Source organism: Xyrauchen texanus, chromosome 18, assembly GCF_025860055.1.
Source record: "Xyrauchen texanus isolate HMW12.3.18 chromosome 18, RBS_HiC_50CHRs, whole genome shotgun sequence".
Classification (NCBI taxonomy): Eukaryota; Metazoa; Chordata; class Actinopteri; order Cypriniformes; family Catostomidae; genus Xyrauchen; species Xyrauchen texanus.
The window spans coordinates 9,277,550-9,303,520 of NC_068293.1; the positions used below are offsets into that span (position 1 = coordinate 9,277,550).

The following is a 25,971-nucleotide window of genomic DNA, read 5'->3' on the forward strand; positions in this document are numbered from 1 at the left end:
CTTCTTCATCGAATTCATTGAAGCACCATTTGAAAATGGTTTTGTCTATCAACTTGAATTCCATAATTTTTGCAAGGACTGTCTACTGAGCGTCTTAGCCTAGGACGAGTTCGAAAAAGTTTTTTCTGAAAACTCAAAAAAGCGTCACAGGGCATACCTTCAGTATCATTGGAACAAAAATTTACATCAAAAGTTAGTTTTAAATTTGATATTCATAAATTTACCCCACTGCAACAATTTCACACTCATAATCGTGCTATTGGTCTCCCATCAAAATCATAGCTGTGCTAATATTCAGAACAAAATAAAAGGATAGAGCAGCAGGCCAAGCACCACAACACTTGTTTGAAAATGGTTTTGTCTATCAACTTGAATTCCATAATTTTTGCAAGGACTGTCTAATGAGCGTCTTGGCCTAGGACGAGTTCGAAAAAGTTTTTTCTGAAAACTCAAAAAAGCGTCACAGGGCATACCTTCAGGGCATTGTGCCAATGACTCATAGCGAGTTTTGTAATGATATGTCAATACATATGAAAAATATGTATCATTGGAACAAAAATTTACATCAAAATTCAAAATGGGTGACGCCCAAAATTGCCGAAATAGGAAAATATATTTTATGACTACTAGGTGGTGCTGTGCCGAAACTGTGCATGTACCCTCAAGTAATGGTTGTCATAACACACACCAAGTTTTGTGTGAATACGCTAAAGCGTTGTGGAGATATAGCCTCACGTCCAGTTTAGCGTGCTCTACGTCAAATTTGTTCAAGCATTATTCGAGAACCGTTTGACTAATCAACTTAAATTCCATAACTTTTTGACAGCCTGGTCTGAATATGATTTTATTACATTTCCATGCAAATCGGACAAACCATCTAGGAAAACTTTTTAAGACAGATGACATAGGGTGCAATCGATTCATCTCGAGCCAAGGAATCAGAGGAAAATTCTAGCACTTATGGTTCAAAAGTTATTAGCATAAACATGTGTGAAACTTTAAGCAGTTGGTGGTGCTAGAGGGTTTGAGTTAGAGACTGCAAATTTACTCCAGTTAATGGTCAGACTGTCCTCTATCTGTGTGCCAAATTTCACAACTGAAATGGGCTGACATAGACTCAATGGTGGAAGAGGAAGAAGAAGAACACTAACGATAACATTAGGTGCCTATGCACTTTCAGTGCTTGGCCCCTGATAAGAACAATAACAAACACAAAAGAGATCTTCGCCCTTTAAGGGCTTGACCCATAATAAACCCTATAAAGCTGTGTATGTCATATTTGATGAATGCAGTTTACCGGCATTCTTTCAATCCAGCATTTTGAACGTGACAAATTTGTCTATGGCAGAAATAGGATGAGCAGTATGGTAGTCTGCCATTCCGAACTCAGCCCCGGTTATTTCTCACTTACTGTTTTATGAATACTGAGCATTTGGACATACTACTCAATTAGAATATTGTTTTTGGCATATATTGTGTAGAGTAGGGAAGTATGGATATTCCGACGCAGCGCTTGTAAAAACATTTTCAAAATGGCCAGAAGAATAATTTGTTTACGAAAAGATTTATTCAAAACATTGATTTGTTCGTGAATGAAACACCACTTGTTCGAAACTTAAGCATTGAAGAGAGCAAGTTGTGTGTGATGCTTTGTCTTCTTTAACTACACTAGTGGAGGTGACCTAACCGGCCAATTTGGTCTCAAACATAAGTTATTCAGAATTTCTACTTAAATATATGTATAACAGAAATATCAAGCACAGAAGTTAGTTTTAAATTTGATATTCATAAATTTACCCCACTGCAACAATTTCACACTCATAATCGTGCTATTGGTCTCCCATCAAAATCATAGCTGTGCTAATATTCAGAACAAAATAAAAGGATAGAGCAGCAGGCCAAGCACCACAACACTAGCAAAGACATTCAGAGCCCCTTACCGTGTGTAGAAGTGTTGCCCCCTCTTGGAGTTGGCCAAACCCCCTTCTGGAGTTACCCCGCCCCTTCTAGAGATGACCCATGCTCTTTTGGAGGCACCTATGCCTACTTGGAACAAACAGCACATTTGTTATTGTCTTGCATAATTGTAGTTTTATTTAAAGGTGCACTCAGTATTTTTTTTTTATATGTGATCTTGGGCTTACACTGACACCTAGGGGCCTGGATGCAGCATCATTCAAACAGCAGTTTTCAATTACAGATGTCGTTGTAGAAATGCACTACTTACAGTTAGCTATGGTTAATTTAATCCATGCATTAATGTATCCAATAACAAGGTGATAAAGGAAATTAAGCATTTAGTAATCGGCTGGTCATGTGATCTCAACATGGCAGCCCCCATGAGGGGACCCTTTCCATGTAGAATAAAACAGCTTTTATTTTTTTTTAGGCTACTGATATGACTAGAGAGTCTATCTCTTGTGAGTGGTCTTGATTTTATACATATGTTTTACAATTACAATTCATTTCTTTAGGAGTAAAACATTTTTAATGAGCAAAAAATTAATGACTGCACCTTTAATTCAACAAAGGGACAGCAGTGGTTATGCATTAAGTATATCAGGTACCATTTCATTACCTTCTTGTAATGGGCAGATATGTTGCTCTCTAAAAATTACATGATTTTGGGAGTCAAAGAAAGATTGTTTTATAGCCCCCTTTGTGATGTAAATATTCCTGCATCAGATAGTTAAGACACTCCAAAGGTCAAAAGATTTTATGGGCTTACATTATAAAAAGTTCGCATCTCAATACAATAAATGAATGGTGAATATAGTTTTTGTATTGTGAGTTGTTGTTGTCTTGTAATGTGTGCAGTGGTGGTGTTGTGTTTTGAACCAAGGGGGTGGAGACAGAGGCTGGCATGAGCAGCACACATCGCATCTGAATGAAGCATGTAACCCGACTGAAAGCAGTGCAAGCGTGGGCATACAGGGTAAACAACAACACTTTTTATATGCTTTTATTCTTCAATGGACGGACTATTGTTCAACCCCCAAATGATGACGGACGTCAATGGCAACAGTAAAATAATGAACGCAGAGCTGGAGGTGAAAATGCTTCAAGAGCTCGTCCGAAAATTGGAAAGACAAAACGAACAGCTCAGGACGAGAGCGAACGTTGCGAACAATTGCACCTCCAGTGCCCGTCTGTTATCGTCACCATCTTCGGCCTGTCTTGGAGGTCTGGCTGGCCCAGACGCCGGTCTATTTTACACAGGGAATTATTGCATTTCACCCCGAGTATCGACCCTATCCTATTCTCCCTCTTTCGGACTAAGTACATCAGATGAGCACTATCCATATTTTCACCCGCAGTCAGCGAATGATGCTGATGTGGATGATGGTACTGTCCTGGATGAGCTTGATATTCTAGACCTGGATGTAGTTCTTCCCATCGTTGGAGAGACAGATTATTGCTGGTACTGATGCTGTTTCAGATCTGCATTCACTTTAACCGCTATTTGTCCTGTATGTAAACAATTGTGTGATTCATTCCAATAAGGATTTATTTTCAGTGTTGCATGTTGGTCCTCGCCTTTTTCGTTCTTAACTTAAAGGGATAGTTCACCCAAAAATGTAAATTCCCTCATCATTTACTCACTCTCATGTCATCCCAGATGTGTATGACTTACTTTCTTCTGCTCAACACAAATATTTTTAAATATTAAATATCTTAAATATTCTTTTAAAAATCTTTGTGTTCAGCAGATGAAAGAAAGTCATACACATCTGGGATGGCATGAGGGCAAGTAAATGACGAGAGAATTTTCATTTTTGGGTGAACTATCCCTTTAAATTTAGTTTCCATAAAATGTCTTAAGAGCAGACTGGGAAAGAGTCTATTTTTCCAGGTTCATTGTTAGGTTAGGGAACATCTGATATCTTAATTAGTGTAACAGATTGGCAATGCTATATCTTGCATGTGGGGATGTGAAAAATATCCATATTTTTCTTAAGCCATTTTGTCTTGTGCTTATAAAACACAAAGTTCACACATATTTTACAGTTCTCTTTTGATTATTCCATTGATGGCCTAAAAATAGTCTGTACACTACTGGAAGTAGTGAAACCAAATCTGTCCATGCTCTCTTTGTGATGGGACATTAGATAACTTACCTCTTGTGTACAACACTCTTGCATTCAATGAAAGAAATATTGTAAATAAAAGAAAATATCCATTGACATTTATTTGCTGATAGATACTTAAGACCTATTACTCAGTATTTAACTTTAAGTCTGTTATCCATCTTCTTCATTGTCAGAGTTGGGAATAAAATGACTTTTAATGATTCCTAAATATTCTTTTTAACACAGACTATACTTGTTTCACTTGTTCTCTGATCAGAGGATTTTGAGTGTCTGTAGGTCCAGACTCAAACTAAAAGGAGACTGTGCATTTGCAGTAGTGGCCCCAAAGCTTTGAAACAGTCTAACCCTGCATATTAGAACAGCTCCAACGCTGTTAGCTTTGAAATCTCAATTAAAATCATCTTTTTCTGAGGCTTTTAACTAACCGTGAGCTTAGCTAATTTGATGTATTTATACTTATGCTTGTTATTGTATAATTTTTGTATTTATGTTTCCTCAACATATTTTATTGTACAGCATATTGGTCAACACTCCATCATTGACAGTCATTGATCTATACTGTACATAAATATTTATGGAAGTACATGGGTCATCCAAAAAAGAATACAAAAATGACATATATTTTTATGTCTCCAGGTTATATGTGTCTCCAAAAGCCAAGCTGTTTCCTCATCTTCTCTTCAGCCCTCTTCAGTGGTGTAGACATGTGCTGGATAACGCCGGACCAGAGGTGGAATTAGCCAAACGCTCATTGTGCTACAAACTGGACCAAGGTACGATATCTAGAGAGCAGGGTGGCTGATGGCTGATAGAATGCCAACATATATCATATAATTTAATGATAACAAATTAGTTATACACAAAGTTACTGAATTTAAAGGTGAAGTTTGTATTATGAAAAATGTAATTTAAAGGTGAAGTTTTCACTGGTAGTGGTGAACCTGCAGCAAACCTTTGGCAACAATGGACAATTTGCAGCTACAAGCAAACACTTCCGTGGCAAACCTGTGGTAACAATGACAATTTTTCTGCAACGCTCATTTGCACGTGAAAACAAACTCTCGATTTTTGGCAAGGGTAATTTCTGTGCCACCCGGTAACACCAAACAAAACTGCAATCTGTTTGTGTTGGAAATAACAAAATTGGCTCAAGCAATGATGTGAGTTTGTGGTGGAACTGCCTGTTTGTCTGAGCATGGCCGACGGGCGGAGTGTTTGAAAATTGTTTGACAACAGTGTGTAAATTTGGAATTCTGTTTGGTGCCATTAGTGGCACAGAACGTATACACTTATTTGGCACTTCTTAAAACATTTGCACACTCTCTAATATATTAACAACATGTGCACCATCCATTAACAAGGCTCTCTGTTGATTTCGGAACAGATTCTAGTTGGAATGACCTTTTCTCGAAAAGCTTCCCTCAAGAACGCGGAGTAATCGTACCATAAACATAAGCTTGTGAACCATCACCGTTGCACAAATTAAAGGAATATTCCGGTTTCAATACAAGTTGAACTCAATCAACAGTATTTGTGGTATAATGTTGATTACCACAAAAAAAAAAAATCTGTTACAGTGACACAATGGAAGTGAAATGGAGCCAAGTTTTGAATGTTAAAACACTCACTTCAATTGTATAGCCACAAGACATAAACAATATGCCTGTAAACATGATTTTAGTGTGATACAATCTCTTATTAACCTTTTCTGTGTAAAGTTACAGTCAATTTTACAACTGCGTTGCCATGACGATGTAATAACAACAAACCCTAAAACCTTAAAAATTAAGATTTAAACTATTTTACAGCTCAAATAATATATGTGTTTTAACAGAAGAATTCATGTAAGTGCTTTTATAAAATTATAAGCTTCACATTTCTAACTTTAAACCCTCCTAAAATTGACCCCATTCACTTCCATTGAAAGTTCCTCACTGTAACCTTGATTTTTTTTTTTTTTTTTGGTTGAGAAAAATAGAGACAAGTCGAAATATTTCATATGGTAATCAATATTATGGCACAAATACTTGTATTGAACCTGGAATATTCCTTTAAGGCCGAGTACTGGTGGCTATATTCAGCTCTGTAGATGTTCAGTTCTGTGTTTTCCTGCCAGAGAGGACGGTAACCATAGAAACAATTTCTATATAAACCGGTCTAAAATCTAGGAGTAGCAAAGCTTCTTGATTACCACAGATTCATTTGTCCAGGATATTGGGGATTTTTTTGTCTCTTACTCCTTTGGATCAGTCCATACAAAAATGATGTACAAAGGGGAAAAATAGGGATGTGTGTGGTGGAGTTGCAAGCGCTCTGTGCTTTTGAAAGGGCAGATTCAGTGAGGTTGGCTCTCTGCAAATGGGGTCATGAATACAGCTTTGTTCCGGCAGCCTCTGAAAACCTTTGTGTTTTTGAGCTGTCGTGAATGCTTGTTTTTATGCACTCTTGGAAAGGCTAATTGTTGAGTACCATGCTCTGTTTGACTACCAATAACTCAAATTCAACCTATTTTCACCATTTTAACTGTGTAACTGTTTGATACACAGTACTGTATATGGGGTCCATATATTATTAATAAATTGTAGCTTATCATCATAGCAGTTTAAGTGACCTGTGAATTGATTTCAGAATTTCTTAGTATTTGATGTGTCCCCCTTTTGCTTTAATGACAGTGTATACACTCGTGAACATAGTCAATGGCACACATTTGCTTGCATTTAATTAGTGGCCTAGAAATATTTGTTATGAACTACATAACTTTTTTGGTTTGAAATATTATATATATATATATATCTATATATATATATATATACATACATACAATTCTGAAAAATTATATTATAAACGTGGGTAGAATGCAACTTTTACTAGAGGACCCAAATGGTGCTATTGTTTTCATTTTGGTGTGTGTATGATTTTTTTTAATTAATTGCACTTCCCTTTTCCCATTAGCCAAAAGATGGAGAGGGGTCCTCTCGGGCCGTGTGTCTTCAAGCATTCCTTACAGCCCTGTAGAAGGAGTCTCTTCTTTAAGCAGCTGTTCTAAACCCTTTACTAAACCTGCACTAACTGAGAGAACAGGTAACACGTCTGCCTCAGTCAGCCTAACACCAGACCAAAAATAGCTTTTCCTTTATTATTAGCTTTTTCTAACTTTCTCTCTACCTGCTAATAAAAGTATTATAGCATAGCAGGCCCACATGGAACCTGTTTCTGCTCTGATAGCTCTGATAGCTCTGAGAAAGCAGATCGATTTTCTTTCAAGCTTTAGGCATCATGTATCATTAACTTCAATTAACATTTTTCAAACTTTGCGAAATTTGAGACATCATTGATTAGTTGTGATGACCTCATGGTGTCTGGAAAGGACCATCGCAGCATATGTTCCACGTGCCAAAGCTTTGATTGTGATACTCTGTCACAGAAGGTCTATGTATTGTCCTAGCTGGACAAGATGTATTGCATTAGATGCATTAGATGGTTTGTCAATGTTAATTGCAACTGGTATTACCGGTATAACTGATTAAACAATGTCAATGCTTTGAAACCATTTGTGCTTAAAGATTTCACATTCATCAATGCCTTGAGCTAAACAGAATGCAGGGAACATCAGTTCTTTGTTCCAAAACATAGTGAGCTTCCTCTCTAGGCAGCATTTCCCTTGTTAGGGTTGTTCCAAAAGTTAGGCAGCAAAGTTATACTCCTCAAATGATCAGAAGATACCTCATTTTGGCCAAATTTGTATTTATATTTGTATTTTATTTATTTATTTACTTAATCAGAAACAATACCCATTAATTAACATCATGTTGATTGAAATGTGCCAGAAATGGCCAAAATGGTATATTTTAATCTGCCGTCCCTATTTCATATATTATTAATTATATATTTTTAATTTTAACGTACCTTGTTTCACTCATGCACTCTTACTCACAGACGAGTTAGGGGCTGTTCACACTGACTGTTTTATTGCATGTGTCTGCGCTGTTATTTCAGCATCTCGTGTAGGACTAACGCATTTATTAGACACCCTGTCTGTCAAGTAAACAAGAATTCATGTTAAAGCCTGTGCAGACCCCTAATTAAAAGTATCAATAATATGATGTTTTTATGAATATTTAACACAATTAAAATGGACTTCCTTATTCAATATGCATACATTTGTGTTATGCATATTTATTCTTATGGTGTTATTGTATTGTAGCATTGAAACATGCTACTGTCAAGCCCTATTGAAATCAATTGTCTAGAATCCCACGCGCTTCATGTAAGGAGCAGTAATTGTGTAATGGCAGAGTTTCTGCCTATGTAGAGCAATCCTGACCGTTCATTTATGAGGTTTGATTTCAGTAAGGTTGCAGCCTTGAAAGGTATGTTATCCATAGGCAGGGAGGCAGCTCACTAGGATTTATAAACAGAGCCCTAGACATCAAGTCAAAGTGGCAGCATTGAAGTTTTGACTCTCCATCTCTTAATACTTTCCCCATTGTGAGTGATGTATCATCTCTATTCTGTCTCAGATCCATCTTCACCAAACCAACATCAGTCTCTCACAGGGCGGAACTGCTCAAGCCTCACAGAGAGATCTCCCACATTCCTCTATCACACGGCACAACAGAGTAAGCCTCACTACATATATATAAATATATATATATTATTTATTTATATACAGTATATGTACTGTATGTACACTGCCTGGCCAAAAAAAAAAAAATATGTTTAAGGCAGTGTTATGATCTGGGGTTGCTTCAGTTGGTCAGGTCTAGGCTCAGCAATGTTATGCGGTCAAAGTCAGCTGACTACCTGAATGTACTGAATGACCAGGTCATTCCATTATTGGATTTTTTTCTTCCCTAATGGCACGGGCATATTCCAGGATGACAATGCCAAGATTCATTGGGCTCAGATTTTGAAAAAGTGGTTCAGGGAGCATGAGGAATAATTTTGACACATGAATAGGCCACCACAGTGTCCTGACCTTAACCCCATTGAAAGTCTTTAGGATGTGCTGGAGAAGACTTTACGGAGTGTTTCAACTCTCCCATCATCAATACAAGATCTCGGCCAAAATGGATGGAAATAAATGTTGTGACGTTGCATAAGGTTGTCGAAACAATGCCATGACAAATGTGTGCCGTAATCAAAGCTAAAGGTGGTCCAATGAAATATTAGAGTATGCAATTTTTATTTTGGCCAAGCTGTGTATATATAAGTGTGCTGTATATGTATGTATGTATATATATATATATATATATATATATATATATATATATATATATATATATATACTGTATATATATACACCGATCAGCCACCTGCCTAATATTGTATAGGTACCCCTTTGGCACTGCCAAAACAGCGCCAACCTGCATCTTAGAATAGCATTCTGAGATGATATTCTTCTCACCACAATTGTGCAGAGCAGTTATCTGAGTTACCCTAGATTTGTCAGTCTGAACCAGTCTGGCCATTCTCTCACAAGGCATTTCCATCCACAGAACTGCTGCTCACTGGGTTTTTGTTTTGTTTTTGGCACCATTCAGAGTAAATTCTAGGGACTGTTGCATGTTAAAATCCCAGATCAGCAGTTACAGAAATACTCAAACCAACCCATCTGGCACCAACAATCATTCATGCAATTATCTAATCAGCCAATCATGTGGCATCAGTGCAGTGCATAAAATCATACAGATACAGGTCAGGAGCTTCAATTAATGTTCACATCAACCATAAGAATATGGGAAAATGTGATCTCTTGTTTGAGTATTTCTGTAACTGCTGATCTCCTGGGATTTTCACACACAACAGTTTCTAGAATTTACTCAGAATGGTGCAAAAAACATCCAGTGAGCGGCAGTTCTGTGGACAGAAATGCCTTTTTGATGAGAGAGTTCAACAGAGAACTGGCCAGACTGGTTCCAACTGACAAAGTGTACGGTAACTCAGATACTATTCTGAGATGCGTGTTGGCGCTGTTTTGGCGGGGAGCTGGAGGGGGAGCTGCACAATATTAGGCAGGTGGTTTTAATGTTGTGGCTGATCGGTGTATATAAATGTATTAGTATGTACAGTAGTGCATTTGCAGTATAGTAATATAAAGTATATATACTGATATATATATATATATATACTGATATATATATATATATATATATATATATATATATATATATATATATATATATATATATATATAATATATTATTAACCTGTACCCTTATGTAATGTACATTTGTATTGTAGCACATATCCATTTTTCAGAGTAAACAAAAATGCATTTGTGGGTTGTTGCTGAGTCTACAGTGCCACTTGCATTTTTAGAGTGTTGGCTAGTGTACTTGAAATTTAAATCTCCATTTCTCTTTTTCAGGTAATAGTCATCAGCCACGTCCTGTCAGTCCCCAGTCCTCCATAGACAGTGAGCTGAGCGTCTCTGAACTGGAGGACGACTCTATCGCTATGAGCTATAAGCTTCAGGACATGACTGATGTGGAGGTCATGGCCCGTCTGCAGGAGGAGAGTATGTCTACTTCAGTGCAATTACAAGTCCATTGCAATGTAGTGTATTTCAGTTTCACAATATTAACTTTGCATGTTGAAAATATGGACAGCAGAATTGCAGACTGCATTGTATTTTGAGAATGTCAACACTTTTTTATATTTTAAACAGACTGGTTCCCAGCGGGTTTTGCATTACATCCCAAATTTTACAATGGGCATTGCCCTTAAAATCAAACATTGAAATATATTAAACACAATTATTTGGATTTATCATGTCAAATATCACTGGAATATTAGCATTTTGTTATTTGCATTTAGCTTTGTTTTTTCCCTGCTGTCCGTGACCCTATCAGAACAGACCTTCAACCCATTCTTGGGTAAATCAAACCACTGATTTAGATTAGATTTTGCTACATCGGAGAACTAAAAGTGCCTCTTGGAGCTATACCTGTATTTTGGACTCAAACTTATGTGTGCGTGTGTTTAGATCTACGGCAGGAGTATGCGACCACAGCTGCCACGGCCACGCGCCGTAGTGCCAGTTTTTCGGTACACACAGGCATGCGCAGAGGCATGAGGAGTGAGGCTGAGCTGGAGGAAGAGGATGAATATGATCAGCTGTCCGCTCCACATGCACGACTCTTCCGCACGGCCTCCATGCAGCGCAGCATGTCTCACTCACAGAACATCTCCAGCACGAAAGACTGTCGGCACAGCCCCTCCACACCTCAGTACCTCAACAGCCTGTCCTATCAGCAGCTCCACATCCCCAACCTCAGCACAGCAGAGCCCCAGAGTTACAGAGCCAACACAGGTCAGACTACTCAGACTGTATGTGTAGACTGAAAATATACTGAGAAGACATATAATTCAAAAAGATAGAATTCTGTTTTATGCCAAATTAACTATTTAACCCTTCCTGTCCTGCTCTTATATTACAGTATATCATATTTTATACAGTATCCATTATTCTTATTATGTCAAATGTTTGTTTGATTTATTGACATCTAAATCTGTATTTAATGAATTAAAGAGATAGTTCATTTGTATGACTTTCTTTCTTCTGCAGAACACAAATGAAGATTTTTAGAAGAATATTTCAGCTCTGTTGGTCCATACAATGTAAGTGAATGGTGACCAGAATTTCCAAAGTTCCAAAAAGCACATAAAGGCAGAATAAAAGTAATCTATAAGACTCCAGTGATTCTTTTTTTTACTATAAATTCTAGTATAATATAGTATAGTATAGTATAGACTAGTAGATGGTGATATGCATGAAGAATGTGAAACACCAAAAACAAAAGAAGAAAATGTTTAAGTGGAGATTAATAGTAAAATGGACTTAAATATTGATCTGTTTCTCACCCACACCTATCGTATCACTTCAGAAGACATGGATTTAACCACTGGAGTCTTATCAATTAATTTTATGCTGCCTTTTATGTGATTTTTGGAGCTTCAAAGGTCTGATCACCATTCACTTGCATTGTATGGACCTACAGAGCTGAAATAGTCTCCTTAAATTCTTTGTTTGTGTTCTGCAGAATAAAGAAAGTCAAACACATCTGGGATGGCATGTGGGTGAGTAAATGATGAGAGAATTTTCATTTTTGCGGGAACTATCCCTTTAATAATCAGGCAGTTAATATCGCACATGTGGTAGAAAGTCCTTACAGCCAATTTGTCTGATTATCCAGTAAATGCTTCATTTGTAATGTTGAATCAGACGTGTGCAGTATGGAGCTCTGAAAGAGAGAGAGAGAGAGAGCAGAATTTACTGAAATTGATACAAAAATGTAGTAATCAAATGAACATGTGGATAATTAAATAAATCATTCAATGGAAATGAATCAGTCTTCCCAATACTTCATATGAGAGAATAGAGTGTGAGAGTGGAAAGGCAAGCATGTTTGATTATTACCTTTTTTATACACCTCTTTCGGTGGTAAAGTTGCACATGCAAACTAAATGTGACCAAAACCAGTAATGTAGCTTTTTATCACTCTGCTGAACAATGAAGTTAAGCTAGTTTAGCATCACTATTTTAAATTAATTAAAAAAAGAAATCCTCAGAGGTGTCAATTAATGTATAGAGTCAGTTTCTGCAGCAGTAATGTCATGCTGTTTGAATTTTATTACAGTACATTATCACAACATTGGAGTGGCAGCGGATCGTATAAATACTTTTCATATACGTATATACTATGCATATATTACATGTTTCAACACCTGATGTCTTTTCTTTTTTCAGATAAGCTACGAAGGAGTATGCCAAACCTAATTCGAGCTTCCAGCATTCCCAATGTACTCAGTGTGCCTAATGTTTCTGCTCCAACTGGTCACATTGCCACTTCATCCGCACCATTGTCCTTACTGCGAAACAGTCAGAGTTTTGATTCTCACAATGGTCTCACCAAGATACAGTCTGCAAGTAAGACTAGCACTATCAAAACATTACAATAAACATGACGAATTGTGTTGTTCCAGACCGATCTCACTCTGAATTTCGACGACAGTAGCTCGAAAGTTCTGCTGTTGAAATTGTAATCACTGCCCCCAGTGGCTGAAGCTGGAAGTGTTTTTGTACAGATGGGCACATGTGAGCTCCATTTACTGGATGAAATGTCCACAGGGTGGCGCCAAAAGCGCGTTGCATTTTTAGTTGTAAATGCTGTAATACTGTCAAACGGAATGCATATTTTATTAGCTCAACTCCCTAACCCAACCCCCAACTCTAAACTTAACAGTCAGTGGAGTAAAAATTTCATTTTGTAGTGAAAATGCAACCTCTGAATCATGCTCACCATTGTTAAAGTGAACACTATTACATCTGAGAACCCATGCCTCAGAGGTTACTCATATGATGCGCTATCAGTAGGTCTAGAGGAAAATGTGTTCACACTTGAATTGATGCAAAACTGTCTGATGGGGTATGGCGGTTGTCTGTAATTCAGCGGAATGGGGTCGATTTAAGGGTACACCAACATTCGGAAACAGCATGCCGATTTTCTGTGTGATCATGTTAATTGTTGCAAATTGCCATGTCTTAGGTCAAAGTTTATCATTTACTCTCTTTTATATTTCAGTTCCCTCTCCTGGTCAGCTCCAGCAGCGAGTTCAAAGCGTGGGAAATTTCTCAGTGACAACACGGCCACCCCTGAAAGCCACAGCTTATGTGAGCCCTACAATACAGAGTGCCTCCCCAATGCCTTCTTCTGTTAGTCTAAACTGCATTCCCAGCAGTAGTATTCCTCTGCCCAATAAACCCAGCACCCCCTCCTCCACTAGTCGCAGTGCTCTACCTCGGCCGGCTTCCTTTGTTGGGACAAGTGGGGCCTCACGCAGTAAAATTGCCCAGCCAGTACGCAGGTAATCAATACAATACAAAGCTCTCTCCTCTTTTTCAAATGTACTTCCTAACATTTTGGATTTTACATTGTTGTCTAAAGATAGTAAATCCAGAGAATGAGTATTTTATTGTCTTTTACTTACTTGCCAAATGTCATATTCACAGAAGCATGTTTTAAAACCAGAACCCTATATTTATTGGTTTTGAAAATAAATTCAAGCTGAATATTCAAACAATGCTAACATCTAAAAATGCTTCAAAAGCCGTGTTAAAGGTGCACACAGTAATTTTGTCCTCATTTAGTTTTTTTTTTTAAGTAATGAAATGAATAGCACATTTTTAAACTCTGTTAAAATTATACACTACTCTCTTTATCTAAATAAACCCCTGCTATTGGCCACTTTCATGGCTGACTGCAAAAGAGGGCGTTTCAACAACATCATCACTGACCGTAAATGTTTGCAATGCTGCATCAACACTATTAGATGTCAGTATAAAGTCAATGCCACATAAATACAAAATGATACAAATGAAAAAGTGCACTATGAGTGAATTTCTATCGCATTCCGTCTGTGTTTAGAAAACCAAAATGATCAAAAGTGAAGATTGGTGTTTTTTCATTGGACAGCGACGATATGTGACATTGAGATTATATACTGTACATTGTACATTGATGTCATTCATCACTCTAGTCTCTTTCATGCAGTTTACTGACACCCCCGAAGAGTGTATCTGCTCTGAGTGCTCTGCGTGATGGAAGTTGGAGAGATGGCTGCTATTAACATGAGGAACCCCTGCTGTGCACACTGACCTAAACATGTTTCAGACCCAGCTGGCTGGGTACACCATTTGCTTGTAGACCTTAATTGGAAAACAATAATATCAAAGTAATATAAAGCTGAAAAGTACTGTTAACAAATGCAATACAGGATGATTGCAATATGCCCGTTGGCTAAAATCCAATGTATTATGCATAACATTTTTTATGTGCACATCGTTTCCATAACTGCAGCACAATTTCTAACAGCTGAAACAAGCATAAAATTATATTATTAATTAAAAAAGGACATAAGGATTTTTTTCTTGATGTTATGATTTACATGCATTTATAAGTAATTTGTTGTCTCCCACATAGCACTTTTATTGTTGACTTGCATTGTTACATTAGAAAACCATTGTGCCAGAATAGTACCAGATCATTTTCTGTAGAGCAATATTGCATTCCTTTTATTATGTTGCCAATTATTTTGCAACAAGAAAATAAAGTGAACAAAGGTTTGCAATGGAGGGAACTAATGCATTTGTAAAAGCAGTCTAACTGTTACATGATCAGTAAAACACTACACTGCAATTTTAAAGTACAAGTGCAACATTTCTAGATTTATGTTTACATGATGCTCATAATATAGAGCTTTGTGGATAACACATTTGTACATTAAATTGTAACATTGTTTGTCTTTCATTAAGGACAGGTTTATGATTGAAGGAAATGTTGCCAATGTTACAATAAAGGCTTTTGAATGGAATTAAAACTGAAATGCTTCCTACCAGGAATAGATTATGTCCATAAAGGAGAACTGAACTATAGTATACAAGCTGAAAGGACAGCACTACAACATAAAACACTACATGTTACTTTTGTACTGTAGCAGAAAAATCCTTGTTACAGTTCACTTTTACCAAAGCATGAATATGCAAATAAAATAAGCAATACATCATAAATATCCATTTAAACCAATCTGAATGATTTACGGCCCAATAAAATAGTTAATAGTCCAATGCTCAGCTGTAAACAATGTTTTATTAAGGATACAAGCATGTCAATTACCCTGACTTTACATTCACTCCACTAAATTAATTATTTTAATGTCAAACCTGGTGAGCAAACTATGTGAAGTCTTAATTTTTAACCAGGCACATTTGTATTGGACAGTGTCTATGACAACCACTGACCACTTGAATTGTATTAACCTCTATATGCAAAAACTCAGCAGTGTTTAAAACGGAACCAGTCAACAACTACAATCCTTGTTAGTGGACAAAATGCCAAACAAGGCACAAGAGGTAAGTCATCTTTGAAATAAATGGTTTAAATAAATACATTGTTTTTCCACTACATGTCTGAATAGTTATTTTGTTTATCTGTGCATGTTGTACTTTATCCTTTAGGATGCTGTGATCAATATGAAATCTGTGCAGGAGATTGCCAAACAGTTAGGCTTTGACTGGACTGTTCTGGCATTTGAACTTGGATTCAGCAGGAATGAAGTCAGACAGTTTCATGCCACATCCAAAGAAAAGAGAGTTCAGATACAGAGAATGCTGGAATCATGGTGCTTAAAATTAATCTAATACAGTGTTATACGGATAACTAATATTTTATGTTGTTATTGCATCAAATTACATGATGCAAGATTGTTTACGCCATTGAATGCCATTGTACCAGTTCAGTAAAAGTAAGGAAACGTCACGGATACGTACGTAACCTCGGTTCCCTGAGACAAGGGACATCATGTTCTGCTAATGAATAAGGGGAGTGTCCTTCCACATGACCTAGTTGAAAACTCTCTACAATGATGCCAACATTCTAATATTGGCTATGGTGTTTGAGCCTTGCCCTTTTAGGCGTGAAGCTGTCCGCTATAAAAGCAGGCGCGCAAACACCATTCCTCATAATTTGCTGACTGAGGGACAAAGAGCACATCGCACACACCTCAAAGAACTCCTAGTCTTGTAGTGAGACCAACATTCACAATGTCTTGTTTCCTTTGTCTCAGGGAACCAAGATTACGTATGTAACCGAGACGTTCCCTTAAAACTCAGTACACTTGACATTGAGTTCTGCTAACGCATATTGGGAACAGAATCCCATCACGCTGCACTACACGACACAACCTCCCAGAGAGGAAACATGATGCCGCAGTCTTGCGGAACGGCGACTGACATGAGTATGCCGCAGTGAGTGACCCTCAGGTTGGGCCAGGATGGGAGCACTCAGAATGGATATATGAACTATAGTCATATAGTATGAATTAACCCCTTCACGAACCCAGTCGGGAAGGACATTTATTTATATTGAAAGTGCTTGTGACTTTACAGTAAATTACAATGGCCTGAATGCAGGCGGTTGTGTAAAGTGATGGGGAACCCATACTTAAAGGGAGGACATAAGTATACATTTGGCACACAAAATATCAAACGCTCTAAACAGAGAGGACTTGGTTGTAAAACCTTGCGAATGTGTTTTGAGAAGACAATCCTGCTGCAAAACATGTCTTGTAAAGACACACCATTCGTCCATGCCCATGAGGAGGCCATGCCTCTTGTTTAGTATGCTTTAACACCAATTGGGCAAATCTGACTTGTAAGCCAGGGCAATCGCATCAATGATCCAGTGAGAAAGTCTTTGCTTGGCGACAGAGATTCATTTCGTGCATCCTCCATAGCCCACAAAGAGCTGATCAAACAGTCTGAACTGGCGGGTGTGCGCAACAAAAGGCATAGGGCATAACAAATGCAAGGATTGTTCCTCATCGTAATTAAATGAATGAGGGATGAAGGCTTAAAGGTGAACCACCTACATTCTGAAGGGCGTGGTTTAAACCTTTTATGGGTTTGACAGTGGCTTTGAAAGAAAGCCTGCGAGCACATTAAGGACCAAAGTTAAGTTCCAAGTTGGGACTGTAGCTAGCCAAGGTGGATTGAATCGTCTTGCTCCTCTAAGTAACTTTAAAATTAAATCATGCTTGCCTATAGTGGTTTCAGGTGCATGATACGCAGATATAGTCGCCACATAAACTTTGAGCATTGACTGAGTGAGCCCTGCGTCTAATCGCTCTCAAGAATTATGAGAATTTCATGTATGGGGCATTTTACTGGGTCTTTGCCACGTGAAAGACACCAGTCAGTGAACACATTCCATTTTAGAGCATAGAGGCGTCTCATGGACGGCTCTTTGGCCGGTAAAATGATGTTCATGACTGAATGTGTCAGTGCTGGCACATTTAGTGCACTCCATTTAAAGGCCACACGTGTAGGCTTTGCAGCTCTTGCTGAGGATGCCAAACCGTACCTTGTGTTTGAGAGAGAAGATCTTTCTTCAACGGTATTTCCCATGGAGGCCCGTCCAGTATTTCTACCATCTCCAGAAACCAGGACTGATTGGGACATTTTGGCACAATTAACAGAATTGTTTCCATGTCCACTCTGACTTTGCTGATGATAGAATGAAGGAGGTGCACAGAGGGAAGCGCATACTTGTGTTTCGTCAGTCATATATAGGCCAGCGTGTCATGGCGACATATAAAAGCCACTACTGTTGTGTTGTCCGAACAAATCAGAAAGATGGCCAGTGGTTGACATGTCATGGCTGTTTCACACCTGTTTCCAGGTGTCGAAAATCAGGCATCTATTACACACTGCGCCCCAACCTTTGTTGGATGCATTTGTGGTCAGAACTTTCTTTTTGACAACTTTACCTAGCATATCACTCTGTTGGTAGAACGTGATGCTAGAACAGCCAGAGAGTGGCGAGTTATCGCGATGCACATGAAAATGAAATAACATCAATGGTAATGTTTTTTCAGTTTGAACTGAAACAGACACCGAAAAATGGTCTGTACTCGCTCATTCATGAGGTGCGCACGCATGAACTCCTAACAAGGCGATTTACTGGCTGGGGAAAAGTATGCTTTTCGCCAAGTTGACATTAGACCAGATTTTCCATATGGCAAAGGAGCAAGTCTCTGTGTTCGCTCAGTAGTGCCTCTGATTGGCTAGTAATAACCAATCGCAAAGGTAATTCAAAACACACACACCATTCATTTTCAATGGGGCGAGGGGCGCATCGATACATTTTGTGAACGCCGATAAGATCTGTTTCTGAGTTAACATTTTTAATGGGTGGATCACGAGCACGTGATTCAAGCGTCTCAGAACTAGAATGGGCCAAAGCCCGCCATCCTTTTCGAGAATGAGGAAATAATGGCTGTAAATCCTGCTGTGTGTGATTCTAAATGAGAACATCCCCCTGCAAGATGCCGCCCTGGCCGACTACCCATGTCACCCAACATTTTGAACAACCATATTCCTTTTAAGATTACACAACTCCTGCCGAAGCACTGTAGGTAATCAGGATGTTGAAGCGGCCCCTTCACCAGTCAAGCGGCGAGGTGGAGTGATGTTCGCCGGAGCACTGCAGGGGAGCGGAGAGGCTTCTTATTTCCATGAAGCTCCTGCCCGCTGACTCGTGTTGTTGATGGCGAAGCAGTAGAGGGCTTCTAGACAAGAGATGAATCGCTGTCTTGAAGAAAATTCTGAGGAATGGTGTTTGTGTGCCTGCTTTAATAGCAGACATCTTCGTGCCTAAAAGGGCGAACACCATAGCCAATATTAGACTATTGCCGTTATTGTAGAGAGGTTTCAACTAGGTCGTGTGGAAGGACACTTCCCTTATGCATTAGCAGAATGCAATGTCAAGTGTATTGAGTCTTAAGGGAACCAGAAATCCCAAGCCTCAAGCAGTTGACATACATTCTCACACTGTTCTAGCCCTGCAGTTTCATAGGCATACAAAAAGAGAATTATAACATACTGAAAAAGCATATTATAAATTATTATCATTTGGCCATGGAAATTGCAGCAAAATTGCTTTATTGGCTGTTGGTTGATTCTGAAACTGATTTTGAAAAAAACAACAACACTTCTGTTAATCGTCCAATCATCCACAGTTATTTGCCAATGTCTATAATCTACAAATGGCCAAATATTGGCCAATTAATTAATCGAATTGACCAATGTATTGGTCTGTTTTTATATTCACTTTGGCTGAGTTGTGATGGTACTAAGACCTTTAAAAAAAATTATACCCTGAACAATTTATGTTTTTTGATGGATAGGTATGAGTGCTCATGGGACAAACCAAACAAAACCAAGCTGTTGCAGGATTGTCTTGAGCGAGCAGGCCGTCGTGACCTGGCTGAGAAACTGCGCTGCCTGCACTGGGGCCACCAGAAGCTCGGCCGCAGAGTGGAATTGCCTTCTGCATTCCCCTTCATCATTACAGTTCACAAGACCATTGACAACAAAGATGCCTTAAGCAGGATAAATGTGCTTAATCGCAGTTATAATTAAGACCATTTGGCGAAGAAAATAATAAATGATAGAATTGGGAACAAAAGTTTGAGAAAAATAGTGAAAATGCTTCTATTTTGCCTTCTTGTCTAATTTTATATTTTGGCACAAGTTATATTATCAGAATAAAAATTTTAGGGAAAGATTGAACTCACAAATATTGAGAATTTGGTGGTATTTGGTATATCCTCCTTTTGCTTCAATACAAGATGGTATGTCTCCATGGTCTATCCATGTTATCTAGCGTAATTTAAAAATGCTCAAATGAGATGAAAAATCTCACCTTTTGTACAAAGAAGCAAACATCGTCAATGTCACAAATTAGTTTTACATCTGATTATTGACTTACCGTGCATTCACACCAGAGGCGGCGAGAGCGTCAATTCGACCGGAAGTCATTCATTTTCAATGACAGCCAGCGTCTCTCGGCGGCGAGAAGCGTCGCGGCGAGTCTTGGGCGGTGTGGGCGTCAGATGAAAGTTCAAGTGCAGTCAACATTATGGTAATGAGCTGTGACGCGGTTCGGCGGCAACCTATTGGAATATAGAAGTGCTCCGCTCTAGCGAAGTCTAGAGAACACAACAGTGTAAACTTTGGTTCCCACCAAACATTAGTTCCGAAGATAAAATGGAGGAGAAACGAATTATTGCCGTGGTGGGTTTCCCAGTAATATATGATCTGTCCCTGTTTGCTTACAGGGATATAAAACAACCAAGACCACAGTTATTATTACAAATGTATTTTATTTTGATAAAAAACAACTATAATTTTAATTACTTTCTGCCATCGATCGATTTCTTATTTTCACATTTTAAAGAGTTCATGAGGATATACGCTACTTGTGATAGGTCGGCAAACAGTAAATGGTCGACATGTCTGGATGTTTAAATTGCGGCCCCTTTAAATATAGTTAACAATACAAAGCATTTGCCGCCTATTTCAACTACGTCAGAGCGTCCACGAGCGTCCTCGAGCATTGAAGGCAGGGCAGCCAGAGCGATTTTTCTTTTACATAGAAGATTCTAAAACTTTCTTTATTTCCAGGCTTAAATTAATAAAAATTAAGAAATCAGATTTTCAATTTGGTCTTTTTGGACACCACTGAACTGTATGGACAAAACAATAATATTCACAATACTTTTTCTTTTTTCTTTCTTTCAAAGAGACACCTCTCAAAACTTTATTTTCCGAATAAATTACGACTATTAAGTTCGTTTCGACCTAACATAATTTTTTACATGTTAATAAATCCTACGGGGGAATTCTAAATATATATATCCTTATCATAAATTACAATACTTTCATCTTTGTTGAGTAGACAAAATTGCCACATTGAAAAACAAAATCCAACTTAATGTACATTTTCAATATCTTTAACATATGGAAGCCCAATTGCTTTGGTAAGTCATGATTATTAGACACTAAGTCACATTTATGAGATCAAAAGTCTTAATTGTGAAACACCAAATCATATTTATGAGACATTAAGTCAAAACTATGAGATAGAAATCATGATTATGTTTATAAAATTCTTAAATTAGTGATTTATAATCATGACTTTTTCTCATAATATTGACTTACAATTTCATACCTTGGCTTTTATTATAATTATGACTTGTGTTATGAAATTCCATTAAATTGAATTGAATAATCTTTAATAGTATTTTCAAAGTTTTATTAGTTTAATTTTGTTAAACATTACACAATTTAATTTGATGGAATTTTGTTGTGAAATGTAAATGTTTAAATCTTAAAAATGCACAAATATAAAAAGGCACGCACATTTTTTGAGTGAATCAAATAATTATGACTTTGAATTTTGTAATTATGTCTTAACATCTCATAATTATGACATTTTAGCTCAAATGTGTGGACATCGAATCAAATAAAAATGACCTTTTATCTGATAAATATGACTCAGTATCTAATAATTATAACTTACCAAAGTATTATTTTTTTTCAATATGGCGGAAATGTGCTTCCATAATAACACATAGTAGTCTATTATTGATTGTATACTGTATGCCATGCTGAACAAAGCTTCAGCACTATCAGCAGGTCAACCGAACTTCATTCAGTGTGCTGAGAAAGGATGTATTTAAAAACCTAGTGAGCTGCCTACTTATACAGCATGTTGGGGCCTGAGAGCGGACGCATCATTGCTGGGCATCACGCTGATAACGCGCCAAAAATGTCCACTTGGTAGGCAGCTCACTAGGTTTTGCGACGCATCCAATGCGACCAATCAGCGCCGTGTGTTGCAGCTCGCGCTGAGAGCATGCTTGAGTGAGACCTGCAAAGTTGATGTTTCAAGATCCAAATCCAAACGATATCGCGAATAAACGATACGGACTTCACTGCTGACGATCATTTGATGCCCTGAAAGACGTTTTAAACAGTTAAAACGAACGCGTTTTCATTCACGAAACATGGTTGTGCTGTCATGCAACAAAGAAGCAGCGCCTGCAAGCGTACGGCTTGTTGTTTACACGAGACGCTGTGGGAGATTTCACGCCGGTGTTACGGCGAACTAACGGGATTTTGATGTGTTTTAACCGAGAAGACGCCGTGTGGTGAATGTGTTTTGGCGCGACATGGCTTCGGTGAACGGTTTTGGAGGTCCGGAGGAGCTCGAGGACTCGAATCACGCGTTAAGTTTGATGAAAGAGCTGAAATTATTCTATGACTCGCAATTATTAGTCGACGTGACTATCGAAGTAGAAGCTGACCGGGGGTCAGAGGACCAAAGTGTTTCTTCTCGTGTTGCAGCAGGAAAAAATTTCCAATGCAACCGCAATATACTGGCTGCAGCGAGCCCCTATTTTAAGAGCATGTTTACAGGAGGATTGTATGAGAGCACGCAGAGAAAGATAACCATTCATGATGTCGACGCCGATTCAATGGCTGTCATCATCGATTACTGCTACACTGGCAAAGTGACAATCACAGAAGGCAATGTGCAAAGGCTCTATGCAGCCGCTAATATGCTTCAGCTGGAGTATATACGGCAGGCTTGTGCCAATTTCATGACGAGAAGGTTGGACCTTTCTAACTGTGCAGGGATTTTAAAGTTTGCTGACACCTTTGACAATCTGGAGCTGAAGAGCAAGGCTCAAGCATTCATTGCAAAGAACTTTGTCCAGCTTAGTGCCAATGTAAAGGAGCTTTGTGAGCTGGACCTGAGGCAAATAAAAGAGATCCTCACTCTGGATTCTCTGGATGTGGACTGTGAAAGGGAAGTGTGTTCTTTCGCTATACAGTGGATTGAGAATAATCTGCATCCGGATGCCGAAGATGCATCACAGGTCCTTAGATGTGTTCGGTGGTCTTTGTTTTCGGAAAAAGACGGGGTTTATCTCGATAGCCTTAAATCAAAGCCTTTAATAAAGAAATATCTCTCAAATGTGTTTGATGGGGTCTTCGATGAGCAATGCAGTGTGATTTCAAAGGGTGTAAATGCTACCAAACAAAGAGTCGGCAAGAGTGCAAAAGAAATGGTCCTCTTCTTCGGACGGCCAAATGAACCTTTCATGTGTTATGATCCCTACACGGAGGAAATCTACTCAATGGCTTCCCCGGTCATTAAGCTATCCAATCAGAACTTCAAACGCTCTCCAATGGAGGTGTTTTTGGTCTGTAGCACACCAGAGAACAATCTGTACCTGGCCTCACAACTGTCAAAGCACTTCTGGGTGTACAACCCAATGTTAAATTGTTGGCAGGAGCTAGCCGATAGACTGCTCGGACGAATGCACTCATACATCGGGTACCTCAATGGGCACCTTTACGTTCTGGGTGGCAGAGATCCAGCTTCAGATGCCAGGCTCAAGGAAGTAGAGTGCTATAGCATTCAAAGGAACCAGTGGATTTTGGTGGCCCCTTTGCCTCATTCGTTGGGAAAGATGCAGGTTGTGACAGTCAATGAGCGACTCTATGTAGTGAATAAGAGGAGGATGCTCAGCTATGAGCCCAAGAAAAACCACTGGCTCCAGCGAGGCTCTCTCAAACGCAGTAAACTCCACAAAGCCTGTGTCTTTCAGGAGCAGATCATCTGCCTGTGTGACATCCCTGTGGTAAAAGCATACAACCCAGCTCGTGGAGAATGGAGGCGCATTGGTGACATTCCAATTGATAGCAGTGCTCTCAACTACCAAGTCGTGCAACACAACAACAAACTGCTTCTACTAACTATTGCAATAGTTCATCACGACAAAAATAGGCTTGTTGTACATGAATATGACCCCACTCGGGACACTTGGAAAAATGTGGCCACCATGTTTGGATCCTCTTTTGGGTCAATGAGTCTCTCCAGCAGGGTGTATACTGCATGTCTGGGTTCCGGTCAGAATTTCGTCTCGGAGGAGGATGATGACAGTGGCTCCAGTGCTGACTGGGATTTTGACGGATTGACTGATGCAGACTCTGACTCCGGCAGCTCAAGCTCATTTTCAGATGAGAACTGGTAGTCAGTGTGGTTCGCAAAGTTTAAACCTTGTCAAATGTGGAACTGTGCATAATACAGCCAAATGTCAGAAATGCTGCAAAAGTATTTTGAGATATACAGTGGGGTCCAAAGTCTCAGACCAGATTTTTAAAAAAACATTTCAACCTAGAAATAAACTTTATGGATTTAGATTTTTTTTTTTTTTTTTCGTAAAATGAAAGAATAATAATAATAAGATTTTGCATTATTGCTAATAAAATGTAAGCACATTTGCAACATTGACTGTTTACTCCTTTCTATAAAAGGTCAAATTACCTTGCTTCAATTGAATCACAATATGCTCTTTGGAACATTCTTTGGAACATGCCTGATAACATGGATCATCAGGGTTTGCACGAACTTGAGTCCATGCCAGCTTGAATTCAAGTCCTCACTCAAATTGTTTCAACAAAGATATCATTTTTAATAAAAAAAAATATATAAATAACTATGTGTTAAATTAGAAAGCGAGAGGAAAAAAAAAATATATAAGAATTTTCACTTGTGGCCTCAGAATTTGCACCCCACTGTAGGTGTTAATGGAGTTTCTTGAAATGATTAGCTTTGTAAATAGTGGTTCACCCCACAACAACCAGGTGAAAATTGACTTGAAAGTATTATTAAACAAAGGCTTGCCATTGTAACAAACGGCTAGTGAATGATACATTGTCTCAGGATTATAAATTGTTAATTGTTAGCATTTTGTCTTTGCCAGTCTCTTGAGGTCACAAATAAAGGACAGTATTATGTCTGAATTTTATATAGGGTACATTGGTGCCTAAAGAAATGGTGCGTTTTTCTGGTACCAAAGTGTACCAATTTGGACATTTCAACATCTCTATAGAGTATTCAATTACAATACTTATTAATCTTTTATTAGCAGTGCACATTGTACATCTTATAGATTCAGGTATGAAGTGTGTTTTTGAATATTTCATTAATGAAATCATGGACCATGTTTTTTCTTGTTATTGTATGTTTTGGAAGAAAGGCTGGGCTTTAGCACCGTTGTACCCTGCCTAGTTTTTTAAGTTTGTGCCTTTGCGAGTTTTGTCCATATATTAATTTGTTGTCATTGTTGTCTAAATGTCATAGAATCAGAATGGGCTTTATTGCCAAGTATGCTAACACACGGAAAGAAATTGTCATTAGCTTCCAGTGCAAGGAGTCTATAGACTATATAGACTATTATTTGACTCTAAATTATATCTTCAGTTTTAATAATCTATTAAATTATGTTTCTGTATCTCATTTATAACTTTGGTCTTAATTAATAAAGTCTGTTTTTAATTTATTGTTAAGTGTTCTTCCTTTTACAGTTTCACACATTGTTTTCAAGGAAAAACTGAAGCATGCTTTCAAGGCTTTTGGTTGGTTGCAGGAGTTCATGTTAAGGTCTCGTCTGGATCAGAACT

General features: G+C 38.3%; 2 protein-coding genes across 3 annotated transcripts; both read left to right on the forward strand.

Annotated features, from left to right (window-relative positions):
- The first annotated feature begins 2,906 nt into the window (after window positions 1-2,906).
- slain1a (SLAIN motif family, member 1a) lies at window positions 2,907-15,447 on the forward strand. 2 transcript variants are annotated; one of them, XM_052149087.1, is made up of 9 exons: window positions 2,907-3,421; window positions 4,728-4,864; window positions 7,044-7,172; window positions 8,612-8,710; window positions 10,462-10,611; window positions 11,080-11,406; window positions 12,844-13,023; window positions 13,679-13,961; window positions 14,648-15,447. In XM_052149087.1, exons 1-9 carry the CDS (start codon window positions 2,973-2,975, stop codon window positions 14,721-14,723), a joined length of 1,830 nt encoding a protein of 609 aa, XP_052005047.1. In that variant the 5' UTR covers window positions 2,907-2,972; the 3' UTR covers window positions 14,724-15,447. The 2 variants fall into 2 exon arrangements, with proteins under 2 accessions (XP_052005047.1, XP_052005049.1); XM_052149089.1 differs by lacking the exon at window positions 7,044-7,172.
- Window positions 15,448-22,374: 6,927 nt separating this feature from the next.
- Window positions 22,375-24,725, forward strand: kbtbd7 (kelch repeat and BTB (POZ) domain containing 7). The gene has a single exon (XM_052149086.1). The coding sequence runs from the start codon at window positions 22,668-22,670 to the stop codon at window positions 24,537-24,539; it is 1,872 nt and encodes a 623-aa protein (XP_052005046.1). The 5' UTR covers window positions 22,375-22,667; the 3' UTR covers window positions 24,540-24,725.
- The last annotated feature ends 1,246 nt before the right edge of the window (window positions 24,726-25,971 follow it).

Coding starts and splice junctions, on each gene's coding strand:
- slain1a (XM_052149087.1), top strand. CDS start 2,973: ATGGACGGACTATTGTTCAACCCCCAAATGATGACGGACGTCAATGGC. Junction 7,173..8,611: donor TGCACTAACTGAGAGAACAG/GTAACACGTCTG, acceptor ATTCTGTCTCAG/ATCCATCTTCACCAAACCAA. Junction 11,407..12,843: donor GAGTTACAGAGCCAACACAG/GTCAGACTACTC, acceptor TTCTTTTTTCAG/ATAAGCTACGAAGGAGTATG.
- kbtbd7 (XM_052149086.1), top strand. CDS start 22,668: ATGGCTTCGGTGAACGGTTTTGGAGGTCCGGAGGAGCTCGAGGACTCG.